This window comes from Hippocampus guttulatus, chromosome 6 (genome assembly GCF_054856545.1).
Source record: "Hippocampus guttulatus isolate MCC_2025c chromosome 6, RoL_Hgut_1.0, whole genome shotgun sequence".
Lineage (NCBI taxonomy): Eukaryota > Metazoa > Chordata > Actinopteri > Syngnathiformes > Syngnathidae > Hippocampus > Hippocampus guttulatus.
This window is the reverse complement of record NC_141266.1, coordinates 13,926,329-13,948,411: the sequence shown is the minus strand read 5'-3', so window position 1 is coordinate 13,948,411 and position 22,083 is coordinate 13,926,329. Positions and strand designations below refer to the sequence as shown.

Sequence of the window (22,083 nt, the reverse complement as noted above, 5' to 3'; positions counted from 1 at the left end):
AATAACTCACAACTCAGGGCATATGTTGAAGTTCATTTTGCTCAAATCTATTTCTTATATTGCGTGCAATAAATCACCTAAATATTTAATTAAATAAATGAGTGTAAAATAAAAGATCATACTGACCACTTATTCAATTGAATAAATGAAAACGGCACATATAAATAGCTAGATGCATTTTAATTAAGCAATTGTGAGGAAAAACGAGGAAATGAATGAACGCTTCTTAATGTAAATTGTTCAATAGGCCGGATTAATGGACAAAGCACATCCCGTGGATGTAAAATATCTTCAAACCCCCTCTTCAAATGCCAGGCTTTTGTGATCTATATGAAAAAAACTAACTTGCTTCAGTGACAAATGTTCTGGGAACTAAAAATTGTTTGTCGGAATAGCTGTCACTTACTTTGCTCTTAAAAATGAATTATCTTTATTCTCCACAATGTTTTGAAGAAAATTAATGTTATTATTGTAGTAATAAAAATGTATTTGTTTCTTTGCATTTAAAAAAAAGCTCTGCAGGATATAAGCCAATTTATTAGTACTAGTGGTGCATTTTTTCCCATCATTCACCCGTCATTCTCCCTCTGTTAACATCCACCCTTTTTTGTAAACAAGCCACGTGGGGCGTGTCAAATTTTTATTATATGCTTCGGACCTCTTAAAATTACATGCCCGCAAATGGCCCCTGGGGCCATACGTTGGACACCACTCAGCTACCTGAACTCGTTGACAGGTAGATGTGACACATTCAACATGTTGGACCGATCATAGCTACGGCCAAAGCGTTTAACGAGGCATCTAGGTACATATGTCTACGGCAGCGGCTGCAGGTATTTGTGGGCGTGGCGTGAGAAATAGGTGTGTCAGGAAAAAAACTTTTCGAACGTTTCTCAACCGCGTCGACACCGGAAGTTGTTGTCGAGTTTCATTTAACTGGGGCATAACTTCATTTGTTTACTGCTTTTCAACACCACCCACACGTTGATTTTGTAATTTGTAAATTGTATTATAACCAAAGGGGGTTCCCGAGGATCAAGGGGGGTTGTTTCCTGTTGGTGTGGAGCGTCGTCGAGGATGTATGCCGCGAGATACGACGTGAGTCACTATCCCGAAACTGATTTTTATGTTGTTGTTTTTCTTAAAGAATTCACGCACGCCATGTCGCTAAATTAAACCGGTCATGCCACAAAAGTGAAACAGGCCGCCACTCAATCAATGAGTTGCCTTGTTGTGTTGTACTATTGATGGACTTGGCCTGGTCAAGGATTGACGTAACACAAACGGTAAAACATTTGACCGAAATGAATGATACCTAAAAACTTAATTCTTGCAAATTACTTATTTGAAAGCAAGACTTGCTTATTTATCATCCATCAGTTTAGTGTATCTCAATGGGCCACACTCGTGGTCCCTAAACGACCCCCGCCCCCGTTTTTTTTAAACACTGTTCATCCACAAAGTCATTTTATTTCACCGCTTAAAAATTTGGATTAGAGCACGTCTGTTTGCAAGACGCTATTCGAAATTATTTGATTGTAGCCCGACTAAATGTACTTTATTTTAACATTTCTCAGGCCCGTTGCTGTTTTAAAATATTATTTTATTCTAATCCAGACATTTGTTTTTACTTGATGTAGCAAATTTGAGGGCAACTTTAAAGATTCCCCAGTCAAATACTTGAGAAATACGCACACAGTCGAGACCATGCAAGGATATTGTTGCTTTTGTTTCGTATGTCCAGCAGAATATTAATACTGTACATACTTAACCAGCAGAGGTGACAACTGACCAAAGGTGAAGTTTTCTCTCCAAAGGCTCATTAATGGTTACATAGTGCTGCTCACATTTACCGTGCGTCAAGGAAATAGTTTTGCATAACTCCTTTCCACACAGTTACATCTTTCAGGGATGTTTTAAATGTAGTGCTCATTTTGTCTCTTCTGTTATCTGAACATTTTCTCTCAAGTAACACAAACCACTCTTGAGGTACACTATGATGACGTAAGTGGCCCACCAAGCATATTCTCACTTGACCTCCCCCTTGTTTCTGTTATAAACCAGGAACATACAACACAGAATGTAAAATATTGAAATATTGGGCTGTTTACAGATGTACTCTCTACCCACCTCATCAGGTAGACCTAAACAATATAAGCAGCTTTATGAGTGTTACCTTTACAAGACAGTTAATGCTCGCTTTTGATTTTTATTCAATAAACTGTTGAGGTGCAATGACAAATCGACAAATAATTAATTGCTGGTTATTTTTGATAAGTGATTAATTGTTGAGAAACCTTGTTTAGTTTAAAATTGTCCAAATCCTCAGAATTTCAGCCTCCCAACAATAAATATTCTCAAGATTTCTCGATCCTCTGTGAAGGCAGACTGATTCTCTTTGTGTTGAATCAAAATGAAACATTTGCTTTTCCTTTGGATGATACTGATGTTTGATCAGTATTTTTGCTTATTTTCTGACGTGTTACGGACCAACAGGTAACTGAATCATTCATTTCTGTGTGTCAATTTAAAGTCCTCTTTTTTTCATGGAAGGGATGGAAATTAAAGCAGTTTTTTTCTAAATCGCTTCATTTATTATTCGACAGATGAATTGATTATTTAAAAAAATTCTTAGTTGCAGCCCTAATCGACATGGTGCATAGCTGCACTCCATCATCAAGAGTAGTGCTTAACACATCTTATGAATTTTTTTTTTCAATTATGTGTGTCAATTTAAAGTCCTCTTTTTTTCATGGAAGGGATGGAAATTAAAGCAGTTTTTTCTAAATCACTTCATTTATTATTCGACAGATGAATTGATTATTTAAAAAATTCTTAGTTGCAGCCCTAATCGACTCCATCATTAAGAGTAGTGCTTAACACATCTTGTGAATTTTCTTTTTTCAATTAATGTTTCATCAATCAAAACTAACCTTCCTATTGTTACAAAGCCATGACCAATTTTATAAGAACTAAGAGCAACAAATAATTTCCTTGTTTAAAAAATAGCCTCTGAAACCACTTGCACAGAATAAGACATTTTTAAACTCGGTTTCAATTGAGTTTGACATACCGCCAAAACCAGCTTGCTAGCTATGTCTGCAAGCCAAAGGCTGAGTTACACTGCACTTGTTTTCAGAGTAGCTTGTGACTAGAGCACAAATGAGTAACATTCCTTGACATTTACCCAAAATTGTTCTGTATGCTCTATGTAGGGACTTGGTACTAGGGCTGAACGATTTCAAAATAAGATTGAGTCACGACCATGATTAGATTCACAATAGGTTTGTTTCCCCCCTAATCAAGCTTCAGGGTAATATTCGCTGTGTACAGTAACATTTCCAAATATGGCCATCGAAACATTAAAAGCTATTTTGCTACTAATTTAAGAATTTGGTCTTTTGTTTCGAAGGACAGTGGGGTCTATGATCCACTTTTGGGTCCCGAGTCACCAGTTGACAATCACTGGTTTGGACACAAATCCGTTCAAGAACAACTGCCTTACTGCAGAGTGCAGTGCCGAGCTTCTGTCGCCCCCACCTTCCCAGGAAGTGTGCATTTCAGCATCAGAGCTGTCACAATGTAGGATATGCCGAGCCCCCTGTCTCCCTACTGAGTGAGTCCGAAACATTTTTATTCAGTTTGGAAAGACAGCTGATAGGGATAGAATGTACCTGTTAATAATTTCCTAATTTCCTGCTACAGAAACCAGAAGCTTTTTTCAAAAGGGAGATAAGTGGCAGCACATTTCTGGGTAAAATGCATCATTTCTGCTACATCGTTTTAGGACCCAATATATATACATATATATTTTAAAGCCACACTGCAGCTTTAACAAAAGTTAAGACATGTGGTTGCATCATTTTTCACAACTATTTCAAAGGGCTAAGATCCATGAGTGATGCAATTTTAAAAACCAACCAAACAAAAAACAAGATCTGACTACACTGTTTAATCGGCGGAATTTCATCTGCATGCAAACTTGCCTTCCTGGCTGATGGGCTCCCTTCCCAACTAAGCATTGCAGCTCTCAATTTTTAACAAAGTAGGCCTACTCAAATCTTAACCAACTGTAACTATTTTCACATATTTTGGTCGAAAAAGAAAGGTAAAGGCTTTCATTCTTGAGGTGACAGAATGCCTCAAGGCTCCCGCAGAGTCAAGAAGTGGTCGAGTTTCACAACACTTCTCAGACAGTTGAATGAAGTTTTTTTGTCAAGCTACATGAGATGGAAAGTTGGCCACCGACAGCGAGCACCTCCATATATGTGCTGCGATTGGCTGGCGACCAGTTGAGGGTTGACCCAGCTTCTCGCCTCTTGCCCAAAGTCATCTGGCACAGGCTCCAGCACTACGCTAATGAGCATGAGCAGTACAGAAAATTGATTGATGGGTGGAAGATACGGTACTCCCGAAACGATGCAGCTGTTCAGCCTTGCTGGGAGTCCGCACACTCCTAATGATTTTAATATATATATATATTTTTTGTAAAGGCGGACGCTTAGTTCCAATACTAGAGTGTTGCAGGGGAAAATGAACAAGGGGGGTTCGTCTGTGAAGAAAGTGGCTGGATTCTGCTGCGTTTGCAGGGTTCAGCAAGAGAAGAATGCTTCACATCGTTAAAAAGGGGATACTATCTCATTCTCATAGTGAAGAATGGGCCATGATGGAGTTTGCTTAATGGTTTTATTAAGGCGTGATTAATTGATGGAGGGGAGGGCTGATAGAGGGAGAGACCCTGGAGCACTTGCTGACCCCATCTCGAAAGCTTTCTCTCATTCTGGCCCATGATTGCCGTTTGAGATTCCACTTAGACAGCGTGTGTGGAAGCCAGCGCTGAGTAAGAATAGGCCTTAATTGCAGTGAGTTATCATCGAGACTCATGTAATTGAGCCCCCATCGTAAGGGGCAGCACGTCTGACAAATTGATTTAATACCAATGCGGTTCTCCATCCCTAATGGCGCTCGGGCTTCTTCGCTCATCTCCTTCAGGCGCTGCATTCATTGTGTGTTGATTACACCGCCTGCATGAGTGAGCACTACATCGGGCAGACATCTAGATGCAACAACACGCACGCGCACACACACAGACACACACACACACACACACATTTTTTATTCTGTGTCTAAAAGCATATTCCCAACTACCGGTATATGAATGTGGGATCTTTTGTCACAATCCTGAACAGGTTGGACCGGTCCTGCAAACTTTCGTATGTTGCTTGTTGCTGCATGCTGCTCTTGCAACCTTATGCGATGTGCAGTCTCTGAGGCACTGCAGTGTGCGTGCTTCAAAAGGGGCGAGCTTTGAACTGAGGTCATTGCATTTTATTAGTTCACCACTAGATGGCAGGTGCATTTTACACACTGTAAAAGTAATGGAAAAACTAGAATTTGGTTGCTTAGTTCATTTGATGTGTTCAAACCACAATTTCCATGTCATATTTATTTGCATGGAAAGACTATTACAATAAAAGTTGTTGTGATTAGTAAAAACTGTCCAAAAAGAGTGATTATTCTTTACCCTGTGGCAATCGATGTCAAGACAAACAACTTCCCTGCAGGAATTAATCTTAACGGTTTAATTAAAGTCTGATTTGTTTTATGCAACGAGCTCATATTTCATTTCCCTCCCTCAGGGCCACAGTGACCGCCACGAGCGGATCGACTTCTTAACCAGCAAGGAGAAAGCCCCATCCAAACGGAAGCTCGGGGCTGTGATCGGCATTCTAGTGGCAGTACTCGTCCTTGCCGCTGTAGCCGCTTTCCTAATTTGGCTTTTTGTTTGTGAGTGCTGTTGAAAGCTTCCCTCATTATATTCCATCTTATAGAGACTTGAAGTACCCTGCTATGCTTTTATGAACATCATGAGGACATTCCTTTTGCATCCATCAAAAATATTCTTTGTACGATTTAATAAGATGTTTGAAGTGCTTACTCCGCCAACGTCAGCTCGCGCACAGACAAAAGCCAGCATCGGAATCAGTGTTTATACTTGCTGTGAAAAGCTCTTTGACAGGAGACTGCGACAAGGGGGTTTGTTTGGATGTTTTTGATTTCCCATTAGCTTTAGCTCAAGTGACAGCGCCACCGTTCTCCTTTTAAGTAATGCGACGGGGAAAAAAAGTCAGTCAGAAACAAGAGTTTCCCTTTCATTTTCACATGCGAGTTCTGACAGAAAGGCCCGCTGAAGTCTTGATTAGCGGTCCCTCGACATAGGTGTTATCTGTCCTCTCAACTCAAGATCAATCTGCACATCTTTAAAAATTGTTGGGGTGTTTTTTTGTTTGTTTGTTCAAAAACAAACACATTTGAAATGACGTGCGGTTCAAAAACTCTCCTTTGCCTTCTCACCTTTAAGTTAAGGATGCCGAAGAAGCCACCATAAGTCAGCAGCTCAAACCTTCGGTGCTGGTGTTCAGCGGCCACATGAATTTGCCTGATGTCCAATACAAACAGCAGCTGGAAGACACCAGCAGCCCTGAATTTGAAGCACTGGCAGTCAAACTGGAGGCAGTTGTGAGTTTGATGCTGAAAGATGGCGTGCACATTTTCACACCCTCATATACGGAATTTGGTCTGTTGTTTGAGTGAACAATTTTTAGGAATGGTGATAGCGAGCGTCCATTGGTCCTCTTTTCACGACCGAGTGACGTTCCTCTGATTTCAATAATTGAGAAATTGTACTTAATAGCCATAGTCTAAACCACAGGTGTCAAAGTCAAGGCCGGGGGCCTGATCTTGCCCGCCGCATCATTTTATGTGGCCCGCAAAAGCAAATCAAGCATGTCAAGTTTTACGATGCTTGCTAAAGTCTGAACCAAAATTTCAAATTGTCATATGTAATCCACAAGAACAGTAATTATTCTTGATTTCTGATTTTAAAACTAGTTATTCATCAATTTATTGTGCGCTGTGTATGTAATATGTGGAGGTGATTTAACATTTATATGGTTTCCCAAAATTTATAACGGCCCTCCAAGGCAAACCGTAACTACAATGTGCCTCGCGACAAAAATGAGTTTGACACCCCTGGTCTAAACTACACTAACGCAGTAATAAAGCCATAAATTCAGTGAATATATAAAATGAGCTGGTCATAATCAAGCATGCCCCCTTGTGCCATGATGAGACGTATTTTTATGCCGGCGCACATACTCGTTCATTGGATACCATTTGTAGCATTGAAGTATTATATGCCAGTATTGCAGAAAGCCGACTGATTTTGAGAGGGTGCCAGAAAATTAGAATACCGAGGGAAAGTTCGTCTAATTCAATCATTTGTTTCAGAAGGTAAAATGTGTATGTTCTTTTTTTGTTATTATTATTATTTTACTGTATGTTAGTTCACTGCACATAAAGTGAAATATTTCATCTGGCCCACAAATAATGATTTTTGGCACCCATCTACTTCCTATTTTTCCATTTGATTCAGCAAATTTTATTTTTGGTTGTAAATTTGTAATTAAAATGACTGAAAGCTCATCAAATTAACACCACCGCTACCACGAAAGTTATTATTAAATGTCATGAGCGGTGCTTCTACTGTGCTCCACGTCAAAATAATCAAACACAGAATAAAAAATTAGGACAGTATGCATGTCCACTGCTAGCTGTACAACATGTGTTTTGCACAGTGGTTTATACCAACACGCGGAACACATGTAGCATACTGAAGGAGAGTGCATGAGTAAATATAAGGCCCAGAAATCCTTGATGCAGTCCTATATTTTCTACTGTGTATGCAGATGTGTTTCGGCACATTAAACAACAACAAAAAACAGTCTTATCTCTCACAAAAATGGATTCAGACAAACTGTACAGTACTTATTTTACCGTCCTCAGTTTACTTGCCTTTGCTAACGGTGGTAACCGTGGTGTTGACGTTCAGCAATTGAAAGCAAGACTTCCACAGTGTGAGACTTCCACAGTTATGAGTTTTCATTCAAATTTTGTAAAATACTCCTTCTATCCAAATAGAATAGATGTCCTCAGGGAAGCACACAAAAAATGCTTCACTATCTGCTCTTGAAAAGTACATTTTCTCTCCACAGCTGGAAGAAAACTTGAAGAAGGATCCGTTACTTGCTACATACTACACAAAGTCTGTTGTCACAGCATTCAGGTACTTTTTGTTTTTTGGGGGATAACGGGCAATGGCGATGGTCTTTATTATTGCCTAAATGTTCCGTCAACAAGCATTCACACTGAAGCCGTGGTGCTAAAAATGTTTTTCACTCATTTTATCATGCTTATGAACTAAGCAACAAAATAAAGGCCTGTTGGGTTCCGAATGAGCGAGTTAATAACGTGTTGTTGAAGTTTGTTTTTCTAAATGAGACCTTTACTACATTATTGGTTATTTAAAACAAACAAACAAAAACATTGACCATTCAATAATGAGTTGGGTCAGAGATGGTCCACGTCGGGTGGTACAAATTATATTTTTTTCAAACCCGAACTACAAAAGTTTTTCCCTTCAATGTGAACCAGATGAACAGTCAGCACGTCTTCAGAGAAATACAGTCACGTTTGCATTCAGTGCGTGAGAAGAGCCCGGACTTGTGGCGTGGTGCATCACAATGACAACGTTGCTGCTCACAATGCCCAGAGCATCTGACAGTTCCTGGCTAAAAAGAGCATCGGAACACTGGAGCAACCTCCCGACTCAACCGACCTGGCTCTGTTACCCCCCCCCCCCCCCTTCCCTCATTCAAATAGGTCATCAAAGCCCATTTTGAAGATATAGCAAACATTAAAATGGGTGTGAATGACAGGAACTGTAGAGGAACCTGGTAGAATGCTTCCAGAAGTGCTTCATGCAGTGTGGCAGAGAAGGCTGGGAAAGTGCCTTAGACTCCAGGGGAATCCTTTGAAGGCAAAAACCTGTAGTTTCGGTGTGAAATATCCCTCTGACACCAACCGTGGACCTTTTCGGACACACCTCAGATGTCATGGCACACCTTTTGCTCATCCAGTGGTACCCAACCACCGGTACTGGTCCGTGGCCCATTTGGTAACGGGCCGCACATCGACAGACTAAAATCTTTTTTTGTTTTTTTGTTGTGTTTTTGCTGACCGTTAGTCAACACGACCCCCTCCTTCCCCGCACTTCGTCAATTACCTTGCAAAGGGCAATACTAAACAGAATTAATGGTTAGATGCATTTTAACCAGGCTTACAGTCCTAATTGAATTTGATTTTCCTTTTTGCAGAATCCATCAGCATTCATGTGCTGTTTTCTTGTGGCTATAAAACATATTCTAGAAAATTTAAAAACATTTTATCAATCTGAATGCATATTTTACTGAACTGACTTACTGGAATCTACAGGCAGCAGAGGTGTGGTGCATCACAAAGGAGAATCATATGTTGTCGTTGAATGATTCACGCAAAGCTGCATATTCTGGAAGGTGCAGCCCCCCTCCCCCTTCAGTTCTACTCTGTCACTCCAAGTTCATGACAGCCTCCAGGATGCTATTGTACTTTATGTTAATTCTTTTCCTTTCATAACCCACTAGAGTTAGCTTTGATTGCTAACCCTAGTGGGTTATGAGGCCTCACATACAAACCAAAGGGAAGTTCTTTGTCTGCACACCAGCTAGTACTATAAAAGTAATATTAGTTTCTGTCTGTTTTGGCAGCATTGCAAAACAGTGGGTCTTCACCATAGCTCATGCTCGATAGCAACATCAGCATGAGATTACAGTTGCTTAGTTTGTTGGTTTTGTCTCAGTATTGGCGATTTTATTCCCCGAGTGATCAGTGCCCCCCCCCCCCCCCCAAACCTTTAAACTTGGTACTGAATGGCTCCACTTTTTTGTCTGCTTGCCACAGTGAGGGTGTGACAGCTTACTATTGGTCCCAGTTTGATGTCCCAGTAAAGGATCTCGAGGTTGTACCTGAGCTCACTGAGGAGCTGGTGTCTGAGACCTTGGAGAATGGAATAAAGGAGCAGCAAAGGACAAGGAGCGTCGGTCAGATCAAGATCAGTGAAATCACGGCCACATGTAAGCATGGCTTTCTGTTTGACATTTTGAAGATATACTAAATTTGACAGACACACTTTGATGGCAATGACCCGCTGCACCTGGGGTGGGCACCTTAAATTACGTAGGGGGCTACAAAGGACCATGCACATCCGAACAAAATTGCCTTTTTAAATCTGGAAAAAATATGTGCATAGACTGTCTGTTTTTTATTGAACCAATCATCAATGTATTTTAATATATTTCATGTTCACTGCATGTATGAAAGATCCAGCCTTCAGCTACAGCATCTTTGAACAAACAAAAAGATAATCACATATTGTGATGTGGGTGGTATGATAACCATTGACTTCTCAGCCATGTTGTTTGCTTACTATGGTGTATGCGTAATGACTTAGAGTTTGCATTCAGATCAATTGTACATGTGTTCTTTAAATATGCAGTTAATAAAAATAATTAAAAATGAACTTGTGGCAGAGTATCAAAGCATCAAAGAATGCTGTACCAATTGGCACAAAAATCACAGGTATCATTTCCCCTTGGTTTAGGTGTGGCCATAGAGAGACAAGCGCCACCCCTGCTTCTCTTAGTAATATGTTGCCTTTTCAAAGAAGCAACGTATTTTCTACCAGCATTTAATTTGACTTGTGAAAAGCTATCGTCATTGCACCAGTTCAGGTCAAACAACTTGCTCCCGGCTGAAGCGTATTCATCTCTGAAATAGTTATCGAACGAAAGGATCCTGTTTGTTTTCTTATTGAGGTGGTGACTTTGTTTGTCCCTGCACTGTTTACTAGGGCTGCGTGTAATGAGACCAAAAAAAAGTAGAGCAGCCACACAAAAATGAAAACTTGGCATGTGTGATCAGTGGAGCAGCTTACAGTTAGATAGGAAACGCTGCTCTGTGACAACGATGTCAGCCTGCGTATACGCCCGCTGTATTTGAGCCTAGCAGTCAGCAGAAATAAAAGACTGAGAATGCGGAGCTGAATAAGCTCGCTGTCATCTCCTATCAGTTTTGCTATTCTGTGCAGTATGCTTTACATTAGAAGAGCTCACTTAAGAGTTCTGCTGATAAGATGATAAAGCATCTAGCAGACCGCTCTGCTTGTAGCGCACCTGCAGATTGTGCATTCATACAGTTTGGGTCCTCTAATGCTTTTAGCTGAGGCCTGTATGGCCCGTTCGGACATTATTCTTCATCCTGTCTTCCTGGTATTCCCATTGCATTTGTCCACAACCTGGCCACTAGCCAAGAGCTGACCTTGTGACTCTGAGGGCTTCGGCTCTCTTGAAAATGATTTCAGTGGGTGTGATTTGATGTCCCTGCCGCCCATCCTTAAGCAGAGATGTATGCCTTGCTGCTTTAAGGCAAGGCGAGATGGGTCAGAAAGCGCTTTTCACAGCATCGCCGGTCCCCCTAAAGGCGGTGAAGTGGAACAGAAAATGTGCCCGCCTAAATATTTAAGAGCTCTACATCAAGATCTAGTTGCCTCCCAGCGTCACTCGCATATTCTGGCATTTCTTTGTAGTTCTAACACTCTCCCTTCTCTTCTGTCTGCCTCCAGTCACTGACCCCCGCATGGCCAGGAACCCCCGAGCTCGTGAGTACAGTCGGTCCAATTTCAGTCCCTCATGGATGTCATTTTTGTGTCTCAGTATGGCCCAGACTGGAAATGTTTTTTTTTTTTTCTTTAAACCCGAGTCAGAATCTATCCAGTATCCATGGACCATGCGTGGATTTCCAGATACATTTATTCATGACTGAACTTAATTGCTCTCCCTCACTTTTAGCGCAATTATTCCTGAGAATCCTCGTTCTTTGACTATTTGTCAGTTCACTTCCCCAGAAAGTTGCACTTCAGCAGGAATACCCTTTGAAATACAGAAGCCGCAAAAAAGATTACAAATAAATAAGTGAGAAATACATTTGAATGAATCGATAAAAGCCAGAGCTGTTTCATAATGTCTGCCTTTCCAACAATTAGAATGCTTCGGCATGGTTGACACTGTCAGCAGTATTTCACCTCACATTAAAGTGACAGTTGAAGTATTACTAGGAAGTAGATTAACAGTGGCAGTCAAAATGCAACGTTATTTCCTCTACCTAGGAGGTAATGATTTAAATCCACGTTTGTCTTTTTGTCAATCCTTTGTACCTATCTTTTTCATTTTATTCATTTGCAACTTTCTGATTTCTCCATGGACATGTTTCTATTATACCAAAGACGAAGGATTTTCGTCACATTAATCATCTTCCTAACACTGATCCCCCCCCCCCCCCACTCCAGCAAACCATTTTTTAAATTTCTGGATTAAATCCAGATTGCATCCTTACCAGTTAACTATGATAAAAAATCCGGTTTGAAAATATTCAGGTGCAGGTGCCGTATCTGACACCACCGTTCGGTTGTAACGTGTTGTGCTTACAGCATTCAGGGTCTTAAGTCATATTCCTTTTTGAAGAAAACTTTGCCTCATTTTAGCTGTTAAATTGCTCAAGCACATTTACATCAGAAGAGCTCACTTAGAGTTGTGCTGATAAGATGATAAAGCATCTAGCACACGGCTCTGGTTGTACCGCAGTTACTAAATGACTTTTGTTAGTCTGCTCTCTGTTCTTGTTGTCTTTGTAAAGGCAGAATTGTTTTCTATATGCTTGTATTGGATCCGTTTGGGTCGTACAGGTGTAACGGGGAGTAGGAAAGGTCATTTAATCAATGTGTCATTTCCAGGTGAATGTTTCTTCCGTTTGGAGGCTGAAGAGACGGCTTCCGAGTTTTCATCTCCGGGATACCCCAGCAGCTACCCCCCGAAGTCTCGCTGTCAGTGGCAAATCCGAGCCTCGGCCACAAACGTGATCTCCATCGCGTTTCCTTTCTTCCATGTGGAGGACGACTGCTCCGACGACTTTGTCTCCATTTTTGATTCCTTGAGTCCCGATGATTCTCAGGCGATCACAGAGTGAGTGACAGAATTCCCTTGCACTAATAAGATGGATACGATGTGCGCAACGCCACATAAACTTCAAAGTTTGACGGATTAAGGTTTGTCATTAGGTGCGTTCTGTGCGTAGCTGCCTCCCCGAAGAGACATTAAACAGACTCATTTTACTCCAAAACAGCATCAGTCCATCACTTTGACATAAATCACACTCTCGTTTGAACTTAAAGCTCTTGGAGCGGGATTTGTTTAATAGGGCTCAACCAATGTTAGTCTAATTTATTTATCCTTGAAGATCAGACAGAGAGGAAGTGTAGTCCTACAGCGTTCCCAAAGGACAACCGTGAGGAATCAGTTTGTGTTTGACTGAAATGTTGCACAGGGGTTTAGGGATGAAAGAGGTTTTGATGTGGGCCGAAAATATGTTCCACTTCATTCCTTTCTCCGTATTTGTGAGTACAACAGCCCCCCTCAACCCCCCTCCCCTCCCCGCCTCTATTTGGCCCTGGGGCCTTTAGCGCTGCATTTATTGTGAACTTTCTCGACCTCAGTGAAATTGAGTTGAGCCCAAAAAGACCTTTACTTTCAAATCTATGAAGGGTGCCAACCTTAATCGTGCCACGCTGCTGTGTGTAATTGCCCTTCGTCTGTGGGGGGAAGGATTCGATATTCAAAACTATAGGCCCTTGAAGGCAACACTAGCTGGAACTGGAGGCAACCCCTCATTGAGAATCCACTGCAGAACAACGATTGTGCACCCAACGTGGTGGATAACATTTTCGAAATCCGATCAGTTTTATCCAAGGTGACAGGGAGCTTTATGAGAGCCATAGCATAACAGTCTTTAAAGATGTTATTTGACTGGGATACATGTGTCGGGTTGTTCTCATTCTCTCACGCATGCACCTCTCTGAAAACTTTTGATACCCCTCCTCCCCGTTTGACTTTGAATCTCCTCCAAAGCAATCTCATCTCTCCTTATTTATCTTTCTCCTACTCGCCGAGCTTATTTATTGATTTATTTTCAAATTAAATCATTTCAATCTTGTTTGTGACATTGATGTTTAGAGTGAAATGACTCAAAGCTTAATGCAAGTCCCTCAATTTGTCCGAGCACACCTTTCCCCACCTATTGAAAGACTAATAGTGTGTAGCAAAACCTGGGTGCAAAAATCGCAAAACGTTTCTCAACACGATATAATTTTGCATCGCACAAAATAACAAGTACAGTGGCCGCAGACAACAAAAATCTACAAAACCCCTCACATGCCAGTTTTTTGTGACATCATTAAATAGACCCAAAGCAGGATGCTGCCACTGCCATGCTTCACTCTTGGTATTGTCTTCTTTTGGTGATGAGCAGTGCTTTGTTTGTGCCAAATATAACTTTGGGAATTTATGGCCACACATTCAACCCTGGTTACACCGGGCAGACCTCTGCGAGAGAATTCAAGGACAACTGATATTTATTTGGGGTTAACCAGTATCACTTTAAATGGTGGCAGATAGGTGCCCACTGCCGTTTCACACTGCGTTTGAGTGTGATTGCCCACATTTATAAGATGTGCACACTTGAATTTTACCTCTCTCCTTAAAAAAAACAAACCAAAAAAAAAGACGTTATAGTTCACATTAATGAGAGACAAAGTTTTTAAATTATCTGGCGTCATCTTTTTATAGCCACTGTATATATTATGTTATGTGTTATTTCACAGTGTAGGAAAATTAGAGTCAAAGAATACATGTGTTATCGCATATTGTCTGTATTACGTCCCCCAGGAAGTGTGGTCACAGACCCCCCTCCAACCCTCTGGAGGTAGTGTCGTCTGGTAACATCATGCTCATCAACCTGATTACTGACAGTGAAACGCAGCGGCCTGGCTTTCAGGCGGTGTACAAAGCCATCCCTAAACTTGAAGGCAAGTACACAAATTGTGCCACCTACAGCAGTCTTATGTCCCTGCTGATGTGAGATTAAACGTGTGATGCATTGTTTTTCAGTGAGCACCTGTGGCGGCGTCCTCACTGCAAGCTCGGGAGTCTTCACCTCCCCTCTCTACCCTAGTTTCTATCCTCCCGCTGTGGACTGCAAGTGGACTATAAAGGTTTGCAACAATTACCTCCCCCTCCTCCCTTATGTGAAACGCCCTGTGCCGTTTCCTCCCCCTCCATCAGTCTGCCATAAGAGGAGCGCTGAGGCAGCATTATAGAAGCCAAGCTGTTCAGTTTCCCCTCTGTCTTCATGTGTCAGGCTGCCGCAGATGGAGCTGAGCTGCAGCTTGTATGCATCCACTTACAAGTGTTACAGCTACACGTCCTTGTGTGTGCGTGTGTGTGCCCGTGTACGTGTGTGTATATGTTGGCACACTTGTGATAGTTAGGCTTGTAATGACGCTCACACTTCTGTCTGTGATCTAGGTCCCCGCTGGGAAAAAGGTGCGTGTGAAGTTCAACCTGTTCCGAATGAAAGAGCCCGGGGTGGACGTTCGTGTGTGTCACAAAGATTATGTGGAAGTTATGGGCAAAAAGTAAGATTTAACCCACTCCTGTGCATAGTTTAATGAGTCTAACGTAAATATGCGCTCACTGGACACAACATTAGTTACGTTGCTCAATCTAACATGTAAAATGCGGTCAGGGTTGTCTCAAAAATGCAGTACTCAGCATATTGAGGCGCTCTGTCATTGTTAGGCAGGACTGATTTTGTATGCCTGGCTTGCTTGATTAAAAAAAAAAAAAGTGTGTTTGTGTTGAGCAATACCATTCCAGTCCTATAGGTAGCGATATTGCTTAAATGACGTAGTGGGAGATCAACGGCCATGCATAACAAGCGACGCCCCTGCTGGATTGGATGTGCACACAGCATACTTGCCTCCAATGCAGGCAGATTTTCATTTGGGGTGGGGGTGTCTAAAAATTTGGTTACTTAATTTAACTCATGACAATCAAGATAATACGTATGATGCAGTGCAGTTCTGCACTGCCTGTCCTACAAACACACTAATAACCCAACATCATGGGTGAAGAGTTGACATCAGTTTTCTTGTCCTGTTGGTTGTGCAGTACCTAATGAACTATCCTTTGAGTGTTACTAATTCATCCTCAAAAGGTTTCTTTAAGAAACATGATCATTGGCTTTTTGCATCAGGTATTGTGGCGAGCTGTCCTCTTTGGCCCTGACCAGCACCACGAATACCTTGGATGTGATCTTCCACTCTGACGAGTCGTACACTGATAAAGGCTTCAGTGCTGAATACAATGCCTACGATCCTGGAAACCGTGAGTTAAAAGTCTCTTGAGCGTGAGATCTTCATCGTACTTTCCGGACACACGGGCCAAAATCCTTCCGTTATAGGGTGGCAGTGAGGTGGCTGCCTGACTGTCAAACGGAGCTGTGAGTTGATCAAGGGTTAGACAGTGCTTCACTGAACTTCCAGCAGTACTAATCGGCATTGTTTATTGGGTCCAGCTTTTTTTTTTTATTTTATTTTTTTTTTTTTTGCATTGTCCTTTCCCCTTGATGTCGGCTTCACAAATGGATATATAATTGCACTAATCAATGGGGACGAGAGGTGGCAACAGAACAGGTGGAAACATACAGCGTCAATCCTGTTGGGTTTTTTTCAGTTGTCCTTTTGTTCTGTTCCAGCTTGCCCCAACATGTTTTCCTGCGCATCCGGTATTTGCATCGCCAGAGAGCTCAAGTGTGATGGCTGGAACGACTGCGGTGACATGAGCGACGAGATAAAGTGCAGTATGTTTCCTCTTTAAACAATCATGAAAACTCATGAATTTGCAATCTTTGAAGTAGTTTAGGATTTTCGTACCTTTTAGGCTCCGGTTACAGCCATGTGTTCATGAATCTCCGTCTATGCCTCGATTAAATCCTCCAAAATCCCTTTATGCCACCCGTGCCACAACTTAGACTTACCTTTTATCTTATCTAATGTCTACTTTCCTTCACAAAATTGTCAGGGGGCGTGTAACAAAAAACTCTCGGTCAGTCGGACCATCCAGAAAGGTGCAGTGCGTTCTGCTAAATTCCCAAATGCGGCAAACTAGACTTGCCCCGGCACAAAAAATGAAGACGTGCTACTTTTTAAACCAAATGCTAGACATGGAATACTAGTTTATTTTGTTTCTATTCAGTGGTCTTTCTCGAACACTTTCCTGATAGCGTGTACAGATCTGTTTCCTGGCCTTCCAAATGTGTGCCAACCATCAAGAGAATTTTACTTTACTCCATGTACAGCAATTTGTATGCAGCAATGGTTGTTTTAAAGCGTTCTATAAATAAAGTTGAGTTCAGTGGAGAAGCTAATGTTCGACTAATTCTGTTGTTAAAAGCTGTTAAAAGCTTCAGTGTGTGTCAGAACGTATATTGTGAGCCTTTTCGGCCTGAAACGCTGACTTTCCTTTTCCTTCCTCGTATACTTTAAAATGTGACTCTGTGTTTCCCTTTACAGAGTGTGACAAGGACCAGTTTAATTGCGGCAATGGTTTGTGCAAACCTAAACTGTGGGTTTGCGATCGCGTTAATGACTGCGGGGATGGCAGCGACGAGCAAAGTTGTAGTAAGTCAACCAAAACGATGTTTTGTTTTTGTTTGTATTCCGTTTTGCCCTCTTCCATGCTATTTCTAATGTCTTCCCCATTTACATACAGGTTGCGAGGAGAACGAGTGGCGCTGCGGGGATGGAACGTGTATGCCACAGGATGTCGTGTGCGACACCCGGACAGACTGCGAGGACGGCAGTGACGAGGCCTCGTGTAAAACCTGTAAGCGCTGCCGCTTATTCTCTTGCAGCTCAGTCATGTGTTTGAAAATCCACAGCAGAGTGAATTCTAAGCATGTTACGCCAGCCATTGAGTGCTTCATCCACAGTGGAGTGGCGGTTTAGGCTTTACAAAGCAGCTGCCTTAAAATCTTCCTTCCATGTTTGTGTCTCACTATGGAGATTGTTTTTGTTCCTGTCGGCCACTCTTGACTTTTGCTTCGTTTCACTTCTGTGAATAAAGCAGGATATTAGACCTCGAGCCCGGTCAATACAGCTAATCAATGAACTCTCCTCCATCACAATGCATCATGCATTTAAGGCTCACTTTGAAGTCTCACTGATTGCGCAATGTTGTTTTGGTTGGAGTTAGCGGTCGATTTGAATAGTGAATGTGTTTTGATCTGGGCTGCTGCTTGTCCTCACCCGACCGTCGCAGCTCCGGGTATCTGCTCTCAGTTCAGCTTCAAGTGTAAGAGTGGCGACTGCGTCAATAAAGTCAACGCTGAATGTGACCGCGTCGACGACTGCGCCGATCACTCGGATGAAGCCGGCTGTAGTAAGTAGTTGTCTTGATCTTTATTTCCCGTTGCTCCATTCTGTATTCATCTGCAAGTGGCTTTAATCTCCCCATTGTCATTTGAAGGAGATTATGAAAAAATCAGTGTTGGGCTGTGCATTTCACCGCTTAAAAAAAGAAAAGAAAAAAGCCCTAGGCATTGACTGCTTTATTTTTTTAATTCTTTGAACGCAGCTTTTATCTGGATAATTTCTTTATTCAGATTTAGCCTTAGGGTAATGCTGGTGTATGTTCCTCATTTTTGATCACATAATGTGACATTCTGCCTTTTATTAGTGTTCCTAACAGACAGAATAGCTTGAAGGCATCTTATCTCATTTTTCATCATCAGCTCACTTCCTTTCCCCTCACGTTACCAGATTGTGGCACCCGGCCGTATAAACTGAATCGGATCGTAGGAGGCCAAAATGCAGAGCTGGGAGAATGGCCCTGGCAGGTCAGCCTGCACTTCATGACCTACGGTCACGTTTGTGGGGCCTCCATCATCTCGGAAAAGTGGCTCCTTTCAGCTGCCCACTGCTTTGTGACCTCCGACCAAGCGTGAGTAACAGCTGAAAGACACGATATATATACGCTTGATGTATAAACGCAGAGGGGATCTCTTGTGCACACTGTTATCTTGTTTTATTATTCATCGTATATTTGGAATTTGATCAGATCTCATTATGCACCCTTTTTGATGGGAAAAAAAACTTGAACTATGCACAACAGAGGACATATTATACTAATTTTAAAGTCTGAAAAAGAGCCCCTAATGATACAGTTAATTCGGAAAAACCTTGCGGGGGAGCCCTACATTTACATCTCATTTTGGGCAAGGACAGAGCTGCACTCATCATAGTGGCCTGTAGGTGGAGCACTATCCATGCTGGACCACTTGAGGCACTTCAACGGAATTGAGCAGGAAGTTGACCGTTTCTGCAGATTTCCACGACATATTGATATTTGCAAAATAGAACAACATTCTTTCACCAAAGTATTCACAAGACTGCAAATGGGAATCACTTAATAGCTGTTCCTTTGCAATACATCATCATAAGGAGTGTAGACGGTGCAACTAAACAAAGAATGTAAATTGCACCTTGTGAAGACTAATAACGTTGACTTGAATTTCTTTATTTCACAAAGTGTTCCATCATTGTCCAGCTTTGATGCAGTTACATAACCTTTGCGACCCCTTTGCTGAAACAGAAATCACGTTGCGGCCAACTGGCAAACGTACAGTGGCATGCAGGACCAATATAGGCCCGATGATGTCCAGCGCCGCTCTGTGAAGAGGATCATCAGCCACCCGGATTATAACCAGATGACCTTTGACTATGACATTGCCCTGCTGGAGCTCAACGAGCCTCTGGAATTGAGTAATACCATCCAAGCCGTCTGCCTACCCGCTCCCTCCCACGTCTTCCCCGCAGGCATGTCCTGCACGGTCACGGGTTGGGGCGCGCTCCGAGAAGGAGGTATTCCGCATTCATTGGATGTTCTGCTTACATCTTTAGTCCTGCTCTATTTTTACGATGGGTAATTATTATACCCATTCCGTATATTTCAACTATTATTCCCCAATTATGGGTGACCAACTCCGTAGTACGAGGTGCGTGTGTGTGAGCGTGTTTCACCACTTTGCATATCCAACGCTCATCAAAATTAAGACATTGCACTCCTCCCCCATGACTCTCGCAACGAGCTATTCATCTCAGCCCTTCATCTTCCATCATTCTGCGCTTCCTCGTTTTATCTCTTCCATTTCATTCCCTCCTCTTGCTTTCCTTTAATGTCCTCCCTGCTTCTTTCTCCCTCACATCGTGGCATGCTTCTCTCTTCCCTCTCATCTTTTTTCCTAATCTGCTCTATTCCATTAAGGCTTTCGCCATATCCATAGATCAAGACGGGTGCCGCTTCCTCCGGGAAGCCTCTTAAACCTTCATTAGCTAACACTAATCCGGCCCATTAACACCTTTGATTTCAGCCGCGAACATTGTGGAGCGCTGACCCCTTTGTCCTGTTTTCTCAGGTCAAAAGGCGCAGCTCCTACAGAAGGCGTCGGTGAAAATCATCAACGACTCCGTGTGCAATGTCGTCACGGAGGGCCAGGTGACCTCCCGGATGCTCTGCAGCGGATTCTTAACTGGAGGAATTGATGCATGTCAGGTGAGAGGAAGCAAATAGAGAGATGTTCTTCACACCCCTGTGAGTGCTCTCACCGCCAGCGCCAAACTCGTAACCCTTCTTTTATGACCCCCCCCCCCCCCCCCCCCCCCCCCACACTCACCAGGGAGACTCCGGAGGCCCCCTGGTGTGTTTTGAGGAGAGTGGAAAGTGGTTCCAGGCCGGGATAGTGAGCTGGGGCGAGGGCTGCGCTCGCCGCAACAAACCCGGTGTCTACACTCGTGTCACCAAACTGAGAGAATGGATCAAAACGAAGACTGGTGTTTGATCATGTGACAAACAGGAAAGAGATGGTGTGCTGTGAAGCTCGGGCTAAAGGACGTGGAGACGGAACATTCCCGACTGTATTTGTTTTTTTTTTTAGCAGCATGCTGAGGAGTTATTGCATGGACCCAGACCCTCACATGAATGACTCCAAGCACTTTATTGTAGTTTTACTCCTCCTCCCTCTCCAACAATGACACACACATTAGCCACATTGACTCACATTCGCGATTGTAATCAACCTATGTGTCTCATCATTGTTTACAGATTAAAATATCATCGAACAAAGATACTGATCCAAAGATGAAAGATGAGTCTTGTCTGCATTTTGACAATGTTTTCCCACTGTTGGGCATTAGAGACCAAAAACAATTTTTTTTTCAATGTGTTTTTGAAGAGCTTTTTAATTTTTGGATTATTACTTGATTTGAGGATTTAGCTAACAAATAGGAACCCACAATGCTTGTTTATAGCCTTCACACCAATGTAGATGTTTTTTAAATAATCATTTTTGGGGCGGGGGGCGCAATATCTAAAGTTGCAAAAAAACCTTGGAAAAGCAGGCTATCAACATGCCTTCATAATCAATATTTGGCTATGTGAGGTCAAATCTATCCACCCATGTAAAAGCCCACGAAAGTGCTGGAAAATCACCAAGCGACATATTCATTTCCATTTAGCCAAGGATAAAATGATTCTGCTGGATGTGGCGGGCTCTGTTGTTGGTCCACAATTATGGCACACTCAAACATCTTTTTGTAACGTAAAATTTGACTCATGGTTTGTTTTACAAAATGACTTTCATTTGATGGAAATTTTAGCGTAAGGAGCCCAAGTTTTAAATTTATTTATTAAAAAGTGAAATATTTAGGAAATTTAAGAAATAATGCTGTTTACTGCAGACAAATACTTGTACATGAAGTGGCCATCTATAGCATTCCTTGTTTTTTTGTTCTCTATGAAAAAGTAACAACAATAAACCATTTTGATTGTGTTTCCCCCTCTCCCCAATTCCTCATTGAATTTCCTCTTTGATTTGCGTTTGACCGGGTCATGGCCTCCCTCATTTGTTTTGTTGTGCATAACAAACGCATACCTTTTGTGAGACATGGTCCTGAGCTAATGAGCATGTTTCTCACGTCCCTGTGGCGAGCCGTGTGCCTCCCTGGGGAACACAGGTGACAGCACAAACTCACATTGTCAATAATACCTGCTTTTTGTCACAGCTTTGTCAATTAGACCACGAGATGGGGCATGCCGTGTTCCGGGAGGAGCGTATACATTCAGCGGGGTTTGTACGATGGCATCTGTCTTCATTAAAAGCCGAGCACCGCTGGGGGAATAGGAAAATCAACATTGCGCT

General features: G+C 42.2%; 1 protein-coding gene across 1 annotated transcript; it reads left to right on the top strand.

The window, feature by feature from the left end:
• Positions 1–900: 900 nt before the first annotated feature.
• On the top strand, positions 901–21,714 carry st14 (ST14 transmembrane serine protease matriptase). Its single transcript, XM_086114227.1, has 19 exons — positions 901–1,098; positions 5,640–5,787; positions 6,362–6,519; positions 8,055–8,125; positions 9,838–10,010; positions 11,558–11,593; positions 12,725–12,953; positions 14,712–14,851; positions 14,934–15,037; positions 15,351–15,460; positions 16,081–16,211; positions 16,582–16,686; positions 17,399–17,506; positions 17,598–17,711; positions 18,147–18,266; positions 18,647–18,827; positions 19,479–19,747; positions 20,302–20,438; positions 20,563–21,714. Exons 1-19 carry the CDS (start codon positions 1,078–1,080, stop codon positions 20,722–20,724), a joined length of 2,517 nt encoding a protein of 838 aa, XP_085970353.1. The 5' UTR covers positions 901–1,077; the 3' UTR covers positions 20,725–21,714.
• The last annotated feature ends 369 nt before the right edge of the window (positions 21,715–22,083 follow it).

Coding starts and splice junctions, on each gene's coding strand:
- st14 (XM_086114227.1), top strand. CDS start 1,078: ATGTATGCCGCGAGATACGAC. Junction 10,011..11,557: donor CAGTGAAATCACGGCCACAT/GTAAGCATGGCT, acceptor GTCTGCCTCCAG/TCACTGACCCCCGCATGGCC. Junction 17,507..17,597: donor CAGCGACGAGCAAAGTTGTA/GTAAGTCAACCA, acceptor ATTTACATACAG/GTTGCGAGGAGAACGAGTGG.